At 47.3% G+C, this 22500-nt stretch overlaps 2 protein-coding genes and 1 long non-coding RNA gene across 7 annotated transcripts in view; 1 reads left to right on the top strand and 2 right to left on the bottom strand.

Annotated features, from left to right (window-relative positions):
• rell1 (RELT like 1) overlaps positions 1–3778 on the top strand; it is a 64875-nt gene extending 61097 nt beyond the window's left edge. For 2 of the 3 annotated variants that reach the window (XM_046328093.1, XM_046328092.1), the window contains 2 exons: positions 953–1094; positions 1471–3778. In XM_046328093.1, coding sequence (XP_046184049.1) covers positions 953–1094; positions 1471–1503 — 175 coding nt within the window. In that variant the 3' untranslated portion in view covers positions 1504–3778. The remainder of the gene's footprint in view (positions 1–952; positions 1095–1470) is intronic. The other variant, XM_046328094.1, reaches the window with a different exon arrangement.
• Positions 186–10772, bottom strand: LOC124013683. The gene is made up of 3 exons (XR_006834914.1): positions 10608–10772; positions 3714–3716; positions 186–197 (listed from the first exon to the last, which is right to left on the bottom strand). It is a non-coding gene; the product is annotated as an uncharacterized LOC124013683 (long non-coding RNA).
• Positions 10773–12168: 1396 nt separating this feature from the next.
• zgc:194930 (uncharacterized protein LOC557813 homolog) overlaps positions 12169–22500 on the bottom strand; it is a 40123-nt gene continuing 29791 nt past the window's right edge. For 2 of the 3 annotated variants that reach the window (XM_046328090.1, XM_046328091.1), the window contains exon 3: positions 13247–15777. In XM_046328090.1, coding sequence (XP_046184046.1) covers positions 14958–15777 — 820 coding nt within the window. In that variant the 3' untranslated portion in view covers positions 13247–14957. Of the gene's footprint in view, positions 12903–13246; positions 15778–22500 lie in introns of those variants that run through there. The other variant, XR_006834913.1, reaches the window with a different exon arrangement.

Below are 22500 nucleotides of genomic sequence, written 5' to 3'. Positions count from 1 at the left end.
CATGGGGGGAGGGTTTGGCTGTCCCATTGCGGGTTTCCCTGTCCCATTGCGCACCAGCGACTCCTGTGGCGGGCCGAGCGTAGTGCACGCTGACACGGTCGCCAGGTGTACGGTGTCTCCTCAGAAGCGTATGTGCGCCTGGTTTAAGAAGAGTATATTCAGAAGAGAATATCTATAATTGTCTGAGTAGTTAATTTCTCCGGTTATTGTCAGTTGCATGTTGATTCCCATGGTGTTATGTCCTCTTTATCACCAGTGTTGTGTCCTCTTTATCACCAGTGTTGTGTCCTCTTTATCACCAGTGTTGTGTCCTCTTTATCACCTGTGTTGTGTCCTCTTTATCACCTGTGTTGTGTCCTCTTTATCACCTGTGTTGTGTCCTCTTTATCACCTGTGTTGTGTCCTCTTTATCACCTGTGTTGTGTCCTCTTTATCACCTGTGTTGTGTCCTCTTTATCACCTGTGTTGTGTCCTCTTTATCACCAGTGTTGTGTCCTCTTTATCACCTGTGTTGTGTCCTCTCTATCACCGGTGTTGTGTCCTCTCTATCACCGGTGTTGTGTCCTCTCTATCACCGGTGTTGTGTCCTCTCTATCACCGGTGTTGTGTCCTCTCTATCACCGGTGTTGTGTCCTCTCTATCACCGGTGTTGTGTCCTCTCTATCACCGGTGTTGTGTCCTCTCTATCACCGGTGTTGTCACCGGTGTTGTGTCCTCTCTATCACCGGTGTTGTGTCCTCTCTATCACCGGTGTTGTGTCCTCTCTATCACCGGTGTTGTGTCCTCTCTATCACCGGTTGTGTCCTGTGTCCGGTGTTGTGTCCTCTCTATCACCGGTGTTGTGTCCTCTCTATCACCGGTGTTGTGTCCTCTCTATCACCGGTGTTGTGTCCTCTCTATCACCGGTGTTGTGTCCTCTCTATCACCGGTGTTATGCTATGATCCCTGCCAGGTTCCGGGTTACAAAGTGTGACAAGGAGAGGCCTGTCAGAGAAAGGAGGACCATGCTCAGCACGGACTCCAACGGGAGTCTACCGGCGTCTCCCACGGAGAAGCAACCCTTTGAGGGCAGGACCATCTCTGAGTCACATCAGGTCTGTCTGAGAGTGACATTCAGTCCGATTCACCCGGGTACACACAGATTTTCATCCAGTAGGGTCTGTCTATAGTGACATGGACCAAACTCCAAGGCATTTCTGTATTTGAAGAGTCTGTATTTGAGGCATTTTTCATTAACTTCCTGCATTGACTAGGTACCGGCACCCCCTGTATATAGCCTTGCTATTGTTACCTTTTAAAAAATATATTTTTCACTTTAGTTTATTTGGTAAAGATTTTCTTAACTCTTCTTGAACTGCACTGTTGGTTAAGGGCTTTGTAAGTCAGCTTTTCACGGTAAAGTCTACACGTGTTGTATTCGGCGCATGTGACAAAGTTTGATGTGTGATTTCCTCCTCCCCTTTCCGTTAGGATCAGAAGGAAGACGGTGCTGATCCAAAGTGACAGGAACCAAGGTGGCTTTCTATTGGGCTCCGAAGTTCTGTCCAAGCTGGTTTATCTGGGCCTCCTAGAGTAACATGTTCATCCTTTTGATAAAAACGTCCTCATTTCCTCTACAGAGCAGCGCATGGCTTCCTGAAGAGAGCCAAGGGGGGGAAATATGATCATTTGCAACACTTTTTAAACCCAGAATCGGGACCGTAGAGAAGCATCGGCACGCGAAGAGCAGCAGAGGCATTCCAGGGGTAAATCCCTCCCTGTCTCCTTTGATGGTCAGACAAGACAGTGGTGTTGATGGTGAATTAGAGGATGAAGATGAGACCGGTTACTCTCTCTCTATCAAACTTGGCCCTCTGTCTCGGGCAGGGTAGTGGAAAGGGTGTCAGGTATGACGTGTTAGAAAGAGCCATTGTGCCGTTCATCAGACAGTGAGTCACTGGTAGTGCCACCCCCCCCCACACCCTCTCGTCACCAAAGATGTGGAAACCACCACGAAACGTTAATGATTGATCTTTTTTTTTCTACCCGATTCTGCTGCCAAGGAGGAAAACCACAAACTCTCACCTGACCAGGAAGTTGAGATTGCATTGGGGGTTGTGTGAGCCAAGAGCCAATAAACTGTGCATTGTGTTGGCGCCAAATACACAATCTCTGCCTAGCCTTCACGTCCACTTCTGACCCTCTGGGCAAAGATGGGTTTTCACCTCATTTAAACCCCCAGAATCTATCATGACGTTGAATCAACGTGAAAAACTAGTTGGATTTGCAAAAAGTCATCAACGTAAGTGAATTTATAAAAAAAAAAAAAAAACATTTTAAAAAATCACCCAATTTTGAACCTAAATCCAGTGACAGTGATTTATTTGTATTGTTTTTTTTTTTACTTTAGTTGACAACTCCAATAATAATGTTGAACTGACTGCTTCCATTTGGCTCATTTCCCCCCTCCTCTCCCCTGTAACTATTCCCCAGGTCGTTGCTGTAAATGAGGTGCTCTCAGGACTATCTAGTCCCCCCTCCTTCTAGAACTCCAATGGAGTACATTAACTAGGTCTATATGGTGAGGAGAAATTTCCTCATCACCTTTAAAAAATTAAAAAATAAAAATAATAATATATTTGTTGTCACGGTGACTCATGGAACCGCTTCTGATTCCACCCCAATGAAACTACCTATTTTAATTGGCCATTGACTCGTCTCTTTGCCAATACTACGTATGGTTTTCTATTCAGAGGAGCTGAACAAATCCATTTTAAACTTCAGTAGGAGGCCTTTAAAATGCACATCTTTTTCCTTGATCGATGCACAGACGGTCTTCGTCGGAACAGCTAGTAGCAGCTGTCTTGTGTCTCACTGAGTTTGCGTACGGTGGTATGTGGTGGGGATGTTGACTTTGTGTGAGAGAATTATTTTTGTGTGTGTGTGTGGATTTTTCAACGTGAATCATGAGGTCAAATGTTTTGTTTTCTATGGTGAATAAGGTTTTTTTTTTTTTAGTCCATGACTTAGATACATGAACATTACCTTTAGGAACAAAAAAACAAACTATTTTTTAAAAATCTAGAACAGGAGCTGAACCTAAATTATTATTCAATGCAAAAAAAAGATATATATTTCTCAGTGAGGAGAAGTAATGTCTTGTGATCAAATGTGTTAAAATGTCATTTATACTGTAACAACTAATCTATTGTCTCCCATTTGCCATGAATTGTAAAGAAATGTCAAAGTATGTTAAAACGGACAGTGTTTTAAATGAACCCATACCAAAGCCCAAACTATTTTCTGGGCGGGATTACTTTTTAAGCTTTCCATTCGTCAACGAGTAGGCCTACATTGACCTGAACAACGTACAACGTACGGCACTCCAATCCAAATCTACCATCAGACACAAAACAAACGAAAAGGGTTTCAACCGTCTCAAAGTATTCCCAGTGAACGTCTCCTCTCCTCGCGGATGAAGGAAGAAGAGACCAGTCCACTTTAGGCTTTTGAGGAATGTCGGACCTTTTTTGGTGAATTTTAAAACTGGAATGGCTTTCATCTAAGAGCTTTAATAATATGTATAAAATAAAAAAATGTTTTGAGCATTTTCTCCAAAAAGCATCTGTTTATGTGGAATGGGAATGTTTTGAGTGTCTGACCTATTCAGTATCATTCAATGTGTTTTGTTCTTTGCTCTCATGTTTGCTTTGGAGACGATACAGTCTTATCACAACCTTTTAAACTGTTGTATGAAAATGTATTTAAAAAAATAAAGCAAACTGACTGAAAAAAAAAACGTTTAATGTTTTTGCCATTTTATGTTGACAGTTGACACGAATAAAAAAGAAAATACTATAGAATTGAATGATAATGTTTTTTAAGGACAGAGATGACGTGTTTTTAACTCATTTAAATGGATTAAACCATCTGTGTGTTTTGAAGTCTTCTCTTCAGTCATCTTTTCTATTCTTCCTCATCCCCTCTATCACATTGTCTATTTTCAGTATTCAATAACCTGTCATTTCTCTTTCTCTCTCTCTCTCTCCATATCCTGCCCTCCTCGTGATTACTTATCGTGGTCGTTTTTAATAGATGTTCTTTCCTTTGTCTTGATGTCATAGTGTTGCCAGATGGAGGAGGTAACGAGATGTTTCTTCTTTCCTTTGTCTTGATGTCATAGTGTTGCCAGATGGAGGAGGTAACGAGATGTTTGTTCTTTCCTTTGTCTTGATGTCATAGTGTTGCCAGATGGAGGAGGTAACGAAAGGTTTGTTCTTTCCTTTGTCTTGATGTCATAGTGTTGCCAGATGGAGGTAACGAGATGTTTGTTCTTTCCTTTGTCTTGATGTCATAGTGTTGCCAGATGGAGGAGGTAACGAGAGGTTTGTTCTTTCCTTTATCTTGATGTCATAGTGTTGCCAGATGGAGGAGGTAACGAGATGTTTGTTCTTTCCTTTGTCTTGATGTCATAGTGTTGCCAGATGGAGGTAACGAGATGTTTGTTCTTTCCTTTGTCTTGATGTCATAGTGTTGCCAGATGGAGGTAACGAGATGTTTGTTCTTTCCTTTGTCTTGATGTCATAGTGTTGCCAGATGGAGGTAACGAGATGTTTGTTCTTTCCTTTGTCTTGATGTCATAGTGTTGCCAGGTGGAGGTAACGAGAGGTTTGTTCTTTCCTTTGTCTTGATGTCATAGTGTTGCCAGATGGAGGTAACGAGATGTTTGTTCTTTCCTTTGTCTTGATGTCATAGTGTTGCCAGATGGAGGTAACGAGAGGTTTGTTCTTTCCTTTGTCTTGATGTCATAGTGTTGCCAGATGGAGGAGGTAACGAGATGTTTGTTCTTTCCTTTGTCTTGATGTCATAGTGTTGCCAGATGGAGGTAACGAGATGTTTGTTCTTTCCTTTGTCTTGATGTCATAGTGTTGCCAGATGGAGGTAACGAGATGTTTGTTCTTTCCTTTATCTTGATGTCATAGTGTTGCCAGATGGAGGTAACGAGATGTTTGTTCTTTCCTTTGTCTTGATGTCATAGTGTTGCCAGATGGAGGAGGTAACGAGAGGTTTGTTCTTTCCTTTGTCTTGATGTCATAGTGTTGCCAGATGGAGGAGGTAACGAGATGTTTGTTTCCTTTGTCTTGATGTCATAGTGTTGCCAGATGGAGGTAACGAGATGTTTGTTCTTTCCTTTGTCTTGATGTCATAGTGTTGCCAGATGGAGGAGGTAACGAGATGTTTGTTCTTTCCTTTGTCTTGATGTCATAGTGTTGCCAGATGGAGGAGGTAACGAGATGTTTGTTCTTTCCTTTGTCTTGATGTCATAGTGTTGCCAGATGGAGGTAACGAGATGTTTGTTCTTTCCTTTGTCTTGATGTCATAGTGTTGCCAGATGGAGGTAACGAGATGTTTCTTCTTTCCTTTGTCTTGATGTCATAGTGTTGCCAGATGGAGGTAACGAGATGTTTGTTCTTTCCTTTGTCTTGATGTCATAGTGTTGCCAGATGGAGGTAACGAGATGTTTGTTCTTTCCTTTGTCTTGATGTCATAGTGTTGCCAGATGGAGGAGGTAATGATATGTTTGTTCTTTCGGACATGATCAGGTGCTCCTGACTGTTAGTCACTGTCAAATTCATTACACACACACACACACACACTGTTTCCATGGAGTTTGTGTGACTGTTGTATCTGTCCTTTTTGTTGTTGTTGAGGGAGTGGAACAATATCCGCAGGCGAGTTATTAGTTCTGTAACAGTACTCCCCACACCACTACGCACCACACGACAGGACATGGGATAGCATCGAGAGGACCTTCAGCAAATATTGACTGGTCTTGTTTGCCCTCGCTCTTACCTTGGACAAACTGGTGACACCCACCTCTCTCTCTCTCTCTCCCGTTCAATAGTCTTTGTTCACATGATTACACATGATAATCTTTGTTCACATGATATGTCATTACTGTACATAATGCAATTGAAATATTATGAGGACACTTTAAATCAATAACCCAGATATCATCCCACTAGGACAGTCTCCTCTCTGCTTTACGGATCCGGCTGCTCAGTGCTGCAGGGCTGTGTTCATAAGGTCACTACAGTACCAATGTGACTCATGTGGACATGCCATTTTGTATAGTATATCATTAGTAACATTTAAACATTGGATTTAGCAGTGGAGGCTGGTGGGAGGTGCCATAGGAGGACAGGCTCATTTTATTGGCTGGAATGGAGTCTGTGGTTTCCATACAAACGTGTTTTGATACCGCTCCAGTTATTCCGTTCCAGCCAATACAATGAGCCCGTTCTCCTATAGCTCCTCCCACCAGCCTCCACTGGTATTGATCTAGGACCCAAAGTCAGAGCTCAGCCTCTGTTTCTGGGTGTTGGCCAAGAGGAAGAAGCTGTCAGCCCCCGGGGGAAAACTTTAAACCTTGGTGAAACATTAAGTGAGCGTAGGCAGTAGGTCTGTCTATTCAATGATTAACACCTTGCTAAAACTTTGACAACAGCAATGACCTTAGTGGTTCACACTCACTGAGTAACCTCACCTGAGACCTGAAGCCTCGTTTCATACTGCCTGGTAACCTCACCTGAGACCTGAAGCCTTGTTCCATACTGCTTGGTAACCTCACCTGAGACCTGAAGCCTTGTTTCATACTGCCTGGTAACCTCACCTGAGACCTGAAGCCTTGTTTCATACTGCCTGGTAACCTCACCTGAGACCTGAAGCCTTGTTTCATACTGCCTGGTAACCTCACCTGAGACCTGAAGCCTTGTTCCATACTGCCTGGTAACCTCACCTGAGACCTGAATCCTTGTTCCATACTGCCTAGTAACCTCACCTGAGACCTGAAGCCTTGTTCCATACTGCCTAGTAACCTCACCTGAGACCTGAAGCCTTGTTCCATACTGCCGAGTAACCTCACCTGAGACCTGAAGCCTTGTTCCATACTGCCTAGTAACCTCACCTGAGACCTGAAGCCTTGTTCCATACTGCCGAGTAACCTCACCTGAGACCTGTAGCCTTGTTCCATACTGCCTCTAGTAACCTCACCTGAAGCCTTGTTCCATACTGCCTAATAACCTCACCTGTAGCCTTGTTCCATACTGCCTAGTAATCTCACCTGAGACCAGAAGCCTTGTTCCATACTGCCTAGTAACCTCACCTGAAGCCTTGTTCTATACTGCCTAGTAACCTCACCTGTAGCCTTGTTCCATACTGCCTAGTAACCTCACCTGTAGCCTTGTTCCATACTGCCTAGTAACCTCACCTGTAGCCTTGTTCTATACTGCCTAGTAACCTCACCTGTAGCCTTGTTCCATACTGCCTAGTAACCTCACCTGTAGCCTTGTTCCATACTGCCTAGTAACCTCACCTGTAGTCTTGTTCCATACTGCCTAGTAATCTCACCTGAGACCAGAAGCCTTGTTCCATACTGCCTAGTAACCTCACCTGAAGCCTTGTTCTATACTGCCTAATAACCTGTAGCCTTGTTCCATACTGCCTAGTAACCTCACCTGAGACCAGAAGCCTTGTTCCATACTGCCTAGTAACCTCACCTGTAGCATTGTTCCATACTGCCTAGTAACCTCACCTCTGTAGCCTTGTTCCATACTGCCTAGTAACCTCACCTGTAGCCTTGTTCCATACTGCGTAGTAACCTCACCTGTAGCCTTGTTCCATACTGCCTAGTAACCTCACCTGTAGCCTTGTTCCATACTGCCTAGTAACCTCACCTGTAGCCTTGTTCCATACTGCCAAGTAACCTCACCTGTAGCCTTGTTCCATACTGCCTAGTAACTTCACCTGTAGCCTTGTTCCATACTGCCTAGTAACCTCACCTGTAGCCTTGTTCCATACTGCCTAGTAACCTCACCTGTAGCCTTGTTCCATACTGCCTAGTAACCTCACCTGTAGCCTTGTTCCATACTGCCTAGTAACCTCACCTGTAGCCTTGTTCCATACTGCCTAGTAACCTCACCTGTAGCCTTGTTCCATACTGCCTAGTAACCTCACCTGTAGCCTTGTTCCATACTGCCTAGTAACCTCACCTGTAGCCTTGTTCCATACTGCCTAGTAATCTCACCTCTGTAGCCTTGTTCTATACTGCCTAGTAATCTCACCTCTGTAGCCTTGTTCCATACTGCCTAGTAACCTCACCTGTAGCCTTGTTCCATACTGCCTAGTAACCTCACCTGTAGCCTTGTTCCATACTGCCTAGTAACCTCACCTGTAGCCTTGTTCCATACTGCCTAGTAACCTCACCTGTAGCCTTGTTCCATACTGCCTAGTAACTTCACCTGTAGCCTTGTTCCATACTGCCTAGTAACCTCACCTGTAGCCTTGTTCCATACTGCCTAGTAACCTCACCTGTAGCCTTGTTCCATACTGCCTAGTAACCTCACCTGTAGCCTTGTTCCATACTGCCTAGTAACCTCACCTGAGAGCTGTAGCCGTGTTCCACGCTCACTAAGCCTGCAGCACCTACAGATCTGGGACCAGGCTCTGTACCCTGTGACTTTCCTTTTCTATGAATCCCAAACATAGACACTTTTCATAGAATCATAGTTGACAGGTTATGGGAACTCATTATACTGGGCTTATTTTAGGCCCTGGGCAGTATTAACTGATTCTCTCCTCTAAGTGTTTTGTATTTAACTGTGGTGTGAAACATTAACAGAATCTCTTACAAAAGAAACACTATTCCTGCTTCCCCGTGTGCTGTTCACACTACATCTCCCAGAGGGCAGTTCACTGGGGATGTCATGCAAGTCACATGGTTAGAGAAGTGAGTCATCCTTTTAAATAGCTTCAATGTCAACAGTGGTCACTTTCTGGTAAAAACAGATTTCTTTCCCTAAACCAGGCCCCTCCTGGCCAATAGGCTACCTTTTTTAGGGTAATTATTTAAATCAGTTCCCTCCTGGCCATTAGGCTACCTTTTTAGGGTAATTATTTAAATCAGTTCCCTCCTGGCCAATAGGCTACCTTTTTAGGGTAATTATTTAAATCAGTTCCCGCCTGGCCAATAGACTACCTTTTAGGGTAGTTATTTAAATCAGTTCCCGCCTGGCCAATAGGCTACCTTTTTGGGTAATTATTTAAATCAGTTCCCTCCTGGCCAATAGATTACCTTTTAGGGTAATTATTTAAATCAGTTCCCTCCTGGCCAATAGACTACCTTTTAGGGTAATTATTTAAATCAGTTCCCTCCTGGCCATTAGGCTACATTTTTAGGGTAATTATTTAAATCAGTTCCCTCCTGGCCAATAGGCTACCTTTATGGTAATTATTTAAATCAGTTCCCGCCTGGCCAATAGGCTACCTTTTTAGGGTAATTATTTAAATCAGTTCCCTCCTGGCCAATAGGCTACCTTTTAGGGTAATTATTTAAATCAGTTCCCTCCTGGCCAATAGACTACCTTTTAGGGTAATTATTTAAATCAGTTCCCTCCTGGCCAATAGGCTACCTTTAGGGTAATTATTTAAATCAGTTCTCTCCTGGCCAATAGGCTACCTTCAGGGTAATTATTTAAGTTATGTGAGCTATCCCTCCTTGATCAATAGGCTACCTTCAACCCAAAAGCCTTGAGGAAAAATGAATTTGAAATGTACACCCCATTCCTTGTCTCCTGGACAAAAGTAGACTACCTTTTAGGTAATTATTTAAATCAGTTCCCTTTATTTATGAGAATTTTTACAGAAATCAGGCTACCTTTTACTGTAATTATTTAAATCAGTTCCCTCCATGGAAAATAGGCTCTACCTTTTACAGGTAGACAAAGCGCCATTAACTTTAAATCAGTTCCCTCCTGGCCAGTGGCTACCCTTAGGTATTTTTAAATCAGTTCCACACCACACCAATAGGCTACCTTTTAGGGTAATTATTTAAATCAGTTCCCTCCTGGCCAATAGGCTACCTTCAGGGTAATTATTTAAATCAGTTCTCTCCTGGCCAATAGGCTACCTTCAGGGTAATTATTTAAGTTATGTGAGCTATCCCTCTACGTAACTTGATCGTAAGTATTGATCACATCAGTCCCAACCCAAAAGCCTTGAGGAAAAATGAATTTGAAATGTACACCACCCCATTCCTTTCTAACGCAATGTACACTGGGAAGTAAGGAAAACGTCAGACTGTCCGTCTAAGACTGTAATCATACATCATCGGTGCAAGCAACTTGTTTTCATGGTTATTTTATTTATGAGAATTTTTACAGAAATCATACAATACATTTCTGAGCCACTGTAGTCTGCGCTTCATCACGAGTACTGTGTTGTTCTGTTATATCATGGAAAATAGACCATCTACCGTACAGGTTGGGCAGACAAAGCGCCATTAACTCTTCAACATATAGATTTCACCTGACGCCAGTGTTGAAACTGTAACCCTCTGTGTATGTTTAATACACACACACACACACACACACACACACACACACACACACACACACACACTCAGTCAGTCAGTCACTCAGTTGACATACACACACACACAGTCACTCAGTCAGTCAGTCAGTCACTCAGTCAGTCCCTCACGCAGTCAGTGACATACACACGCACACCAAAAGTAGACCCAAGACGGTCACTGAGTCAGGTCATAGTCAGTCCCTCACGCATTCAGTCACCTGCTCTGTGACATCACAGACCATGAAACCCCCTACCGGCAGTCAGTCCCTCACGCAGTCAGTCAGTCAGTCAGGCAGTCAGTCAGTCCCTCACGCAGTCAGTCCCTCACGCAGTCAGTCCCTCACGCAGTCAGTCCCTCACGCAGTCAGTCAGTCACGCAGTCAGTCAGTCCCGCAGTCAGTCAGTCCCGCAGGCAGTCAGTCCCGCAGGCAGTCAGTCCCGCAGGCAGTCAGTCCCACAGGCAGTCAGTCCAGTCAGTCACACAGGCAGTCAGTCCCACACGCAGTCAGTCACTCAGGCAGGCAGTCACTCAGGCAGGCAGTCACTCAGGCAGGCAGTCCTCAGTCCCTCAGTCAGTCAGTCAGTCAGTCCTCAGTCAGTCCTCACGCAGTCAGTCACTCAGTCAGTCAGTCACTCAGTTAGTCACTCAGTCAGTCCCTCACGCAGTCAGTCACTCAGTCAGTCAGTCACTCAGTCAGTCACTCAGTCAGTCCCTCAGTCAGTCAGTCACTCAGTCAGTCAGTCAGTCACTCAGTCAGTCCCTCACGCAGTCAGTCACTCAGTCAGTCAGTCACTCAGTTAGTCCCTCAGGCAGTCAGTCCCACAGGCAGTCAGTCACTCAGTCAGTCAGTCACTCAGTCAGTCCCTCACGCATTCAGTCACGCAGTCAGTCACTCACGTAGTCAGTCACTCACGCAGGCAGTCACTCACGCAGGCAGTCAGGCACTCAGGCAGTCAGTCACTCAGGCAGTCAGTCACTCAGGCAGGCAGTCACTCAGGCAGGCAGTCACTCAGGCAGGCAGTCACTCAGGCAGGCAGTCACTCAGGCAGGCAGTCACTCAGGCAGGCAGTCACTCAGTCAGGCAGGCAGTCAGTCCCTCAGTCAGTCAGTCACTCAGTCAGTCACTCACGCAGGCAGTCAGGCAGGCAGTCAGTCACTCAGGCAGGCAGTCACTCAGGCAGGCAGTCACTCAGGCAGGCAGTCACTCAGGCAGGCAGTCACTCAGGCAGTCAGTCACCACAGGCAGTCAGTCACTCAGTCACTCAGTCAGTCAGTCAGTCACTCAGTTAGTCACTCAGTCAGTCCCTCAGTCAGTCAGTCACTCAGTCAGTCAGTCCCTCACGCAGTCAGTCACTCAGTCAGTCAGTCACTCAGTTAGTCCCTCAGGCAGTCAGTCCCACAGGCAGTCAGTCACTCAGTCAGTCACTCAGTCAGTCCCTCACGCATTCAGTCACGCAGTCAGTCACTCACATAGTCAGTCACTCACGCAGGGAGTCAGGCAGGCAGTCAGTCACTCAGGCAGTCAGTCACTCAGGCAGTCAGTCACTCAGGCAGTCAGTCACTCCAGGCAGTCACTCAGGCAGGCAGGCAGTCACTCAGGCAGGCAGGCAGTCAGTCAGTCCCTCAGTCAGTCAGTCACTCAGTCAGTCACTCACGCAGGCAGTCAGGCAGGCAGTCAGGCAGGCAGTCAGTCACTCAGGCAGTCAGTCAGGCAGGCAGTCAGTCACTCAGGCAGGCAGTCCCTCAGGCAGGCAGTCACTCAGGCAGGCAGTCACTCAGGCAGTCAGTCACTCAGGCAGGCAATCACTCACGCAGTCAGTCACTCAGGCAGGCAGTCACTCACGCAGTCAGTCAATCACTCAGTCACTCAGGCAGTTAGTCAGTCAGGGTTAGGGTTAGGGTCATAAGATTAACTGTGGTGCTGCTGAGTGAGCTGTTATTACATCATGTAACCTCTCTGGGAGAGTTTAGTGGCTGAGTCAGACGGGCACATTTAGGTTTTTCCTTCTAATAAAACAAGCAAGTTTACACCTCAAACAGCCGATCAGATGATAACCTCTGTTTGAGCAGTCACTTTAGGGCACCGTGGGAAAGGGGTTGTTATTGTGAAGGAGTTGATATGGAGAGATAGGAAGGCCACTGTTATATCTTAAAGCAGAAGCAACACTGTATTACCACAGAGACAGATGCCCCCACCCCCCTCAAAACCGTGTCTTTACGGGGAGAGGGATGGTGTGTGATTAAACGGAGACAAACACTCAGTAAAGAAAAGAAGATGGGAGAGATAATGTGGCTAAAAAAAGAAACATCACAAGATTGGGATATTTCGGTGTCTCCTCTCCAACTGCGAGGGGAGGTTGGGAGAGACACACTAATAGCTATCATGTGGTGAGCCAAAGTTAGCACGTTCACCGCCTTAGCCCGGGTGTAATCAGGTGTTTGTGAGTCCCTGGCGTCTCCTTTTGGCCTGAGTAACGCTCCAAGGGCCTTCGTTAGGCCTGGTCCCAGGGCTCTGGTGGCAAGGAATATCAGAGGGCTGTCAGAGACATTTCAGCTACGATCTCCTAAACACACTTAGATCTCAGAGAAATAACACACACACACACACACACACACACACACACACACACACACACACACACACACACACACACACACACACACACACCAAGGCTACACAGGTGTTAACATAGTGGGGGCTTTGTATTTTTTGCACATCCTTGAGAGAGATGGAGCGATTGAGTCTGGTAGAAAGAGACTGGAAAAAGGAAAGAGTTTGAGAAAAGGGAGGGGGATGTGTACAAGAGGAATATCAAGATTTGTGAGCGACCAGAGAAACATGGCCAATTCTTTTTAAAATATTTTTTTATATTGTGCCCCTGAAAACATCTGTGCTTTGATTTAAAAAATAATTTAAGGCTTCTTGACAATACATAGCAAATTAAACTTCTAAATGCATTTGATGTACATATACATTTGAATAGAAATGATTTTGGCAAACAAACAAAAACTTTAAAAGGATAGTCCCGATTTTTAAAAAAATTAAAAAATCTATATAATTCTCCTTAACTGAAACAAAGACTCATCACAAATGTGGAATGTTTGCATTCGAGGGAGAACAGGAAACAGAGATGCTACGTATATCTGTGATATATATATATATACCTACTTCCTGTCATAAGGTGTCATGAGGTCAGCCCAGTATGCTCCACAATGGGAGGTTGTAAAGTGAACCGACTACCTCTCTCCATGGTCTTTAACATGTCTCCTCTCCACAGTTTGGGAAACGTCTCTGACATAAGCTAAACAGACTGGTACCCAGGCTAACATTCCACTTCTTGCACGGTGCGTCATTGCGAAAGGAGTGCAGGGAGTGGAATCTTAGCTAAACAAGCGATCTCTGACATCTATTGAACTAGAGAAGTCTGGGCCAACCAGTTATTATATAAATAACATATTAAAACAGGTAAACAACATGGATATGATACACCAATAGGTAGTTGGAGATGGACTGTCAGTGTGTTTATATAATGACGCACCGCAAAGCTCCCTGAAGACAAACAAAGCCATGGCAAGTACTGTGTGCCCACCGAATAGAACATTTTATAGGACAGGATATAGAGATACAAGCTGTGCAGAGCTGCATTTTATAGGACAGAATATAGAGATACAAGCTGTGCAGAGCTGCATTTTATAGAACAGAATATAGAGATACAAGCTGTGCAGAGCTGCATTTTATAGAACAGAATATAGAGATACAAGTTCTAGAAGCTGTGCAGAGCTGCATTTTATAGAACAGAATATAGAGAGAAGCTGTGTAGAGCTGCATTTTATAGAACAGAATATAGAGATACAAGTTCTAGAAGCTGTGCAGAGCTGCATTTTATAGGACAGAATATAGATATAGAAGCTGTGCAGAGCTGCATTTTATAGAACATAATATAGAGATACAAGTTCTAGAAGCTGTGCAGAGCTGCATTTTATAGAACAGAATATAGAGATAGAAGCTGTGCAGAGCTGCATTTTATAGAACATAATATATAGATACAAGTTCTAGAAGCTGTGCAGAGCTGCATTTTATAGGACAGAATATAGAGACAAGTTCTAGAAGCTGTGCAGAGCTGCATTTTATAGGACAGAATATAGAGACAAGTTCTAGAAGCTGTGCAGAGCTGCATTTTATAGAACAGAATATAGAAACAGACAAGTTCTAGAAGCTGTACAGAGCTGCATTTTATAGAACAGAATATAGAGATAGAAGCTGTGCAGAGCTGCATTTTATAGAACATAATATAGAGAGAGAAGTTCTAGAAGCTGTGCTGGTGTAACATAGAAATGTAGATTGTACAGCTGAAGACCAGGAAGTTTAATATGTACCATATATTGGGGATTAGGACGCGGGGAATATTCACAGTCGAGCGCTAAGAGTCTTCTCTCCTTCTCCTGAGAATGCAGACGTGATATGTTAAAAGATACATCAGCATCTCCTCATTCGGCCCCATCAGATACTGAAGCTGAATGGATGTTAGATTGTGTTATTTTGGACCTATTAAGAGGTTTTTGACAGTTAGTCCTCCCCGGCAGTCGCTGCCTCTAGAGCTGCCAGAGCTTCTGCCACCATAGAGTCTGTGACGCTCTGCACGTCATCGTCTTCCCCTTCCTTCTCCTCATCCTCACTCTTCTTCACTGAGATCCCGATCCCATTCTCTGTGGTAGTGGCGTCCGGCGCCCCCCTATCGTCGTTTGTGTCTGCCGAGGACAGGCTAGTCGTACTGGTTTGAATGTCCACAGACAGGACACTCTGCTCATCTCCCGTGTCGCCCAGGTACTCCGGCGTGCCCCCCACCCCCTCGTCCAGCTCGTCCACTGATGAGGTGTTGCACCCCACCCCATACCTGTCCCCGATGGAGGGATCCGAGAAGTTCCGGACCATCCTGTCTGGGTGAGAGTCAGTGTCACCCGAGTGGGTCAGATTGAGAGTAAGATCCAGGGAGGGTGTGTTGGGATAGACTCGGACTAGATTGAGGCCCTTGGACGGATCTCGTCTTGGCACCTGGCCCTCTGGATGGAGGATATATAGATCTCCACCACCCTCTCCCACATGAGGCTTGGCTGCCTGCCCCGTGCCCAACTCCCTCTCTGGATTGGTGGACACGGCGTGGAGCTTGTTGATGTGGTTGTTGTCGATCTCCAGCTTGAGGCTTCCGCCACCTCCTCGTTCGGTGTACTTGTTGCTGAAGCCGAGGTTGTGGAAGCCCTGGTTCTGCTTGATGTTGAACTGGTTCCCGCTGTCTCCTGGTAGGTGGTGGGACTGGTAGAGGGAGCTCTCAGCCGGGTCCCTCTTCCTGCCGTGGACGTCCACCTGAGCGGTCGGATCATAGATGTAACTGAGAGAGAGAGGAAAGGAAGAAATAAAGATATATATATATATATATATATGGGAGAGAGGGAGAGAGACCATTAGATGCAGACAGGAAGAGAGGGAGAGAGACCATTAGATGCAGACAGGGAGAGAGGGGAGAGGGATGCAGAGGGAGACCATTAGATGCAGACAGGCAGAGAGGGGGAGAGGGGGAGAGAGACCATTAGATGCAGACAGGGAGAGAGGGAGAGAGGGAGAGAGACCATTAGATGCAGACAGGGAGAGAGGGAGAGAGGGAGAGAGACCATTAGATGCAGACAGGGAGAGAGGGAGAGAGGGAGAGAGACCATTAGATGCAGACAGGGAGAGGGGGAGAGAGACCATTAGATGCAGACAGGGAGAGGGGGAGAGAGACCATTAGATGCAGACAGGGAGAGGGGGAGAGAGACCATTAGATGCAGACAGGGAGAGGGGGAGGGGGAGAGACCATTAGATGCAGACAGGGAGAGAGGGAGAGGGGGAGAGAGACCATTAGATGCAGACAGGGAGAGGGGGAGAGAAGGAGAGAGACCATTAGATGCAGACAGGGAGAGGGGGAGAGAGGGGACCATTAGATGCAGACAGGGAGAGGGGGAGAGAGACCATTAGATGCAGACAGGGAGAGAGGGAGAGGGGAGAGAGACCATTAGATGCAGACAGGGAGAGGGGAGAGAGACCATTAGATGCAGACAGGGAGAGAGGGAGAGGGGAGAGAGACCATTAGATGCAGACAGGGAGAGAGGGAGAGAGGGAGAGAGACCATTAGATGCAGACAGGGAGAGGGAGAGAGGGAGAGAGACCATTAGATGCAGACAGGGAGAGGAGAGAGAGAGAGGAGAGAGACCATTAGATGCAGACAGGGAGAGAGGGAGAGGGGCAGAGAGAGACCATTAGATGCAGACAGGGAGAGAGGGAGAGGGCAGAGAGAGACCATTAGATGCAGACAGGGAGAGAGGGAGAGGGGGAGAGAGACCATTAGATGCAGACAGGGAGAGAGGAGACCATTAGAGCAGACAGGACAGGGAGAGAGACCATTAGATGCAGACAGGGAGACAGGGAGGAGAGAGACCATTAGATGCAGACAGGGAGAGAGGGAGAGGGGGAGAGAGACCATTAGATGCAGACAGGGAGAGGGAGGGAGAGGGGAGAGAGACCATTAGATGCAGACAGGGAGAGAGGGAGAGGGGGAGAGAGACCATTAGATGCAGACAGGGAGAGAGGGAGAGAGACCATTAGATGCAGACAGGGAGAGAAGGAGAGAGACCATTAGATGCAGACAGGGAGAGAGGGAGAGAGGGAGAGAGAGACCATTAGATGCAGACAGGGAGAGAGGGAGAGAGAGACCATTAGATGCAGACAGGGAGAGAGGGAGAGGGGGAGAGAGACCATTAGATGCAGACAGGGAGAGAAGGAGAGAGACCATTAGATGCAGACAAGGAGAGGGGGAGAGAGACCATTAGATGCAGACAGGGAGAGGGGAGAGGGAGAGAGACCATTAGATGCAGACAGGGAGAGAGGGAGAGGGGAGAGAGACCATTAGATGCAGACAGGGAGACAGGGAGAGAGGGAGAGACCATTAGATGCAGACAGGGAGAGAGGGAGAGAGGGAGAGAGACCATTAGATGCAGACAGGGAGACAGGGAGAGAGGGAGAGACCATTAGATGCAGACAGGGAGAGGGGGAGAGAGACCATTAGATGCAGACAGGGAGAGAGGGGGGGAGAGAGGGAGAGACCATTAGATGCAGACAGGGAGAGAGGGAGAGAGGACCATTAGAGAGACCATTAGATGCAGACAGGGAGAGAGGGAGAGAGGGAGAGAGAGAGGGAGAGAGACCATTAGATGCAGACAGGGAGAGAGGGAGAGAGACCATTAGATGCAGACAGGGAGAGGGGGAGAGAGGGAGAGACCATTAGATGCAGACAGGGAGAGAGGGAGAGGGGGAGAGAGACCATTAGATGCAGACAGGGAGAGAGGGAGAGGGGGAGAGAGACCATTAGATGCAGACAGGGAGAGAGGGAGAGAGGGAGAGACCATTAGATGCAGACAGGGAGAGAGGGAGAGAGGGAGAGAGACCATTAGATGCAGACAGGGAGAGGAGGAGAGACCATTAGATGCAGACAGGGAGAGAGGGAGAGGGGGAGAGAGACCATTAGATGCAGACAGGGAGAGGGGAGAGAGACCATTAGATGCAGACAGGGAGAGGGGGAGAGAGACCATTAGATGCAGACAGGGAGAGAGGGAGAGGGGGAGAGAGACCATTAGATGCAGACAGGGAGAGAGGGAGAGGGGGAGAGAGACCATTAGATGCAGACAGGGAGAGAGGGAGAGAGGGAGAGAGACCATTAGATGCAGACAGGGAGAGAGGGAGAGGGGGAGAGACCATTAGATGCAGACAGGGAGAGAGGGAGAGGGGGAGAGAGACCATTAGATGCAGACAGGGAGAGAGGGAGAGGGGGAGAGAGACCATTAGATGCAGACAGGGAGAGGAGGAGAGACCATTAGATGCAGACAGGGAGAGAGGGAGAGAGGGAGAGACCATTAGATGCAGACAGGGAGAGAGACCATTAGGAGAGGGGGAGAGAGACCATTAGATGCAGACAGGGAGAGAGGGAGAGAGGGAGAGAGACCATTAGATACAGACAGGGAGAGAGGGAGAGGGGAGAGAGGGAGAGGGGGAGAGAGACCATTAGATGCAGACAGGGAGAGAGGGAGAGAGGGAGAGACCATTAGATGCAGACAGGGAGAGAGGGAGAGGGGGAGAGAGACCATTAGATGCAGACAGGGAGAGAGGGAGAGGGGGAGAGAGACCATTAGATGCAGACAGGGAGAGAGGGAGAGGGGGAGAGAGACCATTAGATGCAGACAGGGAGAGAGGGAGAGGGGGAGAGAGACCATTAGATGCAGACAGGGAGAGAGGGAGAGGGGGAGAGAGACCATTAGATGCAGACAGGGAGAGGAGGAGAGACCATTAGATGCAGACAGGGAGAGAGGGAGAGGGGAGAGAGACCATTAGATGCAGACAGGGAGAGAGGGAGAGGGGACCATTAGAGAGACCATTAGATGCAGACAGGGAGAGGGGAGAGAGAGACCATTAGATACAGACAGGGAGAGAGGGAGAGGGGAGAGAGACCATTAGATGCAGACAGGGAGAGGGAGGGGGGAGAGACCATTAGATACAGACAGGGAGAGAGGGAGAGGGGGAGAGAGACCATTAGATGCAGACAGGGAGAGAGGGAGAGGGGGAGAGAGACCATTAGATGCAGAGAGGGAGAGAGGGAGAGAGGGAGAGACCATTAGATGCAGACAGGGAGAGAGGGAGAGAGGGAGAGAGACCATTAGATGCAGACAAAGACAAACAAATAGATGCTAATCAGTAGTTCACATTTATTCACAAATTAGAATACATCAAATAACATTTGTCAGTAGTCTCTGTGGTCTATAAAACAGTAGTCTCTGTGGTCTATAAAACAGTAGTCTCTGTGGTCTATAAAACAGTAGTCTCTGTGGTCTATAAAACAGTAGTCTCTGTGGTCTATAAAACAGTAGTCTCTGTGGTCTATAAGATGGTAGTCTCTGTGGTCTATAAGATGGTGGTCTCTGTGTTCTATAAAACAGACTCTGTGTTCTATAAAACAGACTCTGTGTTCTATAAAACAGTCTCTGTGTTCTATAAAACAGTCTCTGTGTTCTATAAAACAGTCTCTGTGATCTATAAAACAGTCTCTGTGATCTATAAAACAGTCTCTGTGATCTATAAAACAGTCTGTGATCTATAAAACAGTAGTCTCTGTGTTCTATAAAACAGTAGTCTCTGTGTTTTCGCAGACTATTTACATTGACGGACACAGCAGGCTCTGGGTGTCACCTGATTACACACACACACACACACACACACACACCTTTTGTATTTGGTCAAGATTATATTTGCATGAGCAACATCAACAACAGGATCTGTGAAGAAGGATACCAGTGGTGTGAGAGAACTCATACAGAGCAGGGGGAGCTGATGCAGGGGGAGCTGATGCAGGGGGCTGGTGCAGGGGGGGCAGGCAGGGGGCTGGTGCAGGGGGCTGGTGCAGGGGAGCTGGTGCAGGGGGCTGGTGCAGGGGGCTGGTGCAGGGGGGAGCTGGTGCAGGGGAGCTGGAGCAGGGGGAGCTGATGCAGGGGCTGATGCAGGGGGAGCTGATGCAGGGGGAGCTGGTGCAGGGGGAGCTGGAGCAGGGGGAGCTGATGCAGGGGGAGCTGATGTGGAGGTATCCCTGACTGAGTGTCTTTTCCAAAATATCAGCGAAATAGAGGGAGAGAGATGAAAACAGGCCCAACCCCCACTCTTACACGAGCCAAACCACACGACCGACAACATTGGACTCTTTATGGAACACAAAGCCTTCACTATCTCATCCTGAAATATCCAAAGCCTGAGGACATCTGCCTTTGGCCTAAATAGCAGGATCCTGGACTTCACCAAAGAAATCGCAAATAAAACATTGTCATCCTACAAGAAACCTGGTATAGAGGAGACGGACCTACTGGTTGCCCTCCAGGTTACAGAGAGCTGGTAGTCCCATCCACCAAACTACCAGGTGGGTGGTATAGAGGAGATGGACCTACTGGTTGCCCTCCAGGTTACAGAGAGCTGGTAGTCCCATCAACCACACTACCAGGTGGGTGGTATAGAGGAGACAGACCTACTGGTTGTCCTCCAGGTTACAGAGAGCTGGTAGTCCCCATCCACCAAACTACCAGGTGGGTGGTATAGAGGAGACAGACCTACTGGTTGTCCTCCAGGTTACAGAGAGCTGGTAGTCCCATCAACCACACTACCAGGTGGGTGGTATAGAGGAGATGGACCTACTGGTTGCCCTCCAGGTTACAGAGAGCTGGTAGTCCCATCCACCAAACCACCAGGTGTGAAACATGGTATAGAGGAGACGGAACCACTGGTTGTCCTCCAGGTTACAGAGAGCTGGTAGTCCCCATCCACCACACTACCAGGTATGAAACATGGAAGAGACTCAGGGGGTATGCTAATGTGGTATAGAGCAGACCTAACCCACTCTATTAAATTAGTCAAAACAGGAACATTTTACATTTGGCTAGAAATTCAAAAGGAAATGATCTCAACAGAGGAAAAATGTCCTCCTGTGTGCTACCTATATCCCCCCCACTAGAATCCACATACTTTAATGAAGACAGCTTCTCCATCCTGGAGGGGGAAATCAATAATTTCCAGGCCCAGGGACATGTACTAGTCTGTGGCGACCTAAATAATAGACCTGGACAAGAACCTGACACCCTCTGCACACAGGGGGACAAACACCTGCCTGGAGGTGACACCATTCCTTCCCCGATATGCCCCCTAGACACAACTAGGACAACATAACCAACAAAAACAGGTCACAACTCCGGAAGCGCTGTCACACGCTGAATACGTACATAGTTAATGGTAGGGTTCGAGGAGACTCCTACAGTAGATACACCTATAGCTCATCTCTTGGCAGTAGTAGTGTAGATTACTTTATCACTGACCTCAACCCAGAGTCTCTCAGAGTGTTCACAGTCAGCCCACTGACACCTCTATCAGACCACAGCAAAATCACAGTCTACTTGAACAGAGCAATACGGACCACTGTGACTGACCCAAACTAAGGAAAGCTTTGACTATGTACAGACTCAGTGAGCATAGCCTTGCTATTGAGAAAGGCTGCCGTAGGCAGACCTGGCTCTCAAGAGAAGACAGGCTATGTGCTCACTGCCCACAAAATGAGGTGGAAGCTGAGCTGCACTTCCTAACCTCCTGCCCAATGTATGACCATATTAGAGATACATATTTCCCTCAGATTACACAGATCCACAAAGAATTCGAAAACAAACCCGATTTTGATAAAACTCCCATATCTACTGGGTGAAATACCACAGTGTGACATCACAGCAGAAAGATTTGTGACCTGTTGCCACAAGAAAAGGGCAACCAGTGAAGAACAAACACCATTGTAAATACAACCCATTTTTATGTTAATTTAAGCAGGGGGGAGTGAGGCAGGGGGGAGAGAGAGGCAGGGGGAGATAGAGAGAGGCATGGGGGGAGAGAGGCAGGGGGGAGAGAGAGGCAGGGGGAGAGAGAGACAGGGGGAGAGAGAGAGAGAGAGGGGAGAGAGAGAGACAGGGGGAGAGAGAGACAGGGGGGAGAGAGAGAGACAGGGGGAGAGAGAGAGGCAGGGGAGGAGAGAGAGAGGCAGGGGGAGAGAGAGAGAGAGGCAGGGGGAGAGAGAGAGACAGGGGGAGAGAGAGAGAGAGAGAGGGGAGAGAGAGACAGGGGGAGAGAGAGAGGCAGGGGAGGAGAGAGAGAGGGCAGGGGGAGAGAGAGAGGCAGGGGGAGAGAGAGAGGCAGGGGGCGGAGAGAGAGGCAGGGGGCGAGAAAGAGAGGCAGGGGGAGAGAGAGAGAGACAGGGAGGAGAGAGAGAGGCAGGGGGAGAGAGAGAGACAGGGAGGAGAGAGAGGCAGGGGGGAGAGAGAGAGGCAGGGGGGAGAGAGAGAGGCAGGGGGCGAGAAAGAGAGGATGTGGATTTTCAGCTTGGGTCACGGATGGATGGCTGTGTTGTAAATTGGCTGATTGGTGGAACATGGCGAAGCTAACTAGAAAAGACAACACAACAACACATAGAACACCACTTCAACACAAAGTGCCAGTCTAGTGCTGAAGAGGA

Source organism: Oncorhynchus gorbuscha, linkage group LG25 (genome assembly GCF_021184085.1).
Source record: "Oncorhynchus gorbuscha isolate QuinsamMale2020 ecotype Even-year linkage group LG25, OgorEven_v1.0, whole genome shotgun sequence".
Lineage (NCBI taxonomy): Eukaryota > Metazoa > Chordata > Actinopteri > Salmoniformes > Salmonidae > Oncorhynchus > Oncorhynchus gorbuscha.
Note: the sequence above shows the minus strand (reverse complement) of the source record. Positions and strands in the feature narration are given on the sequence as shown.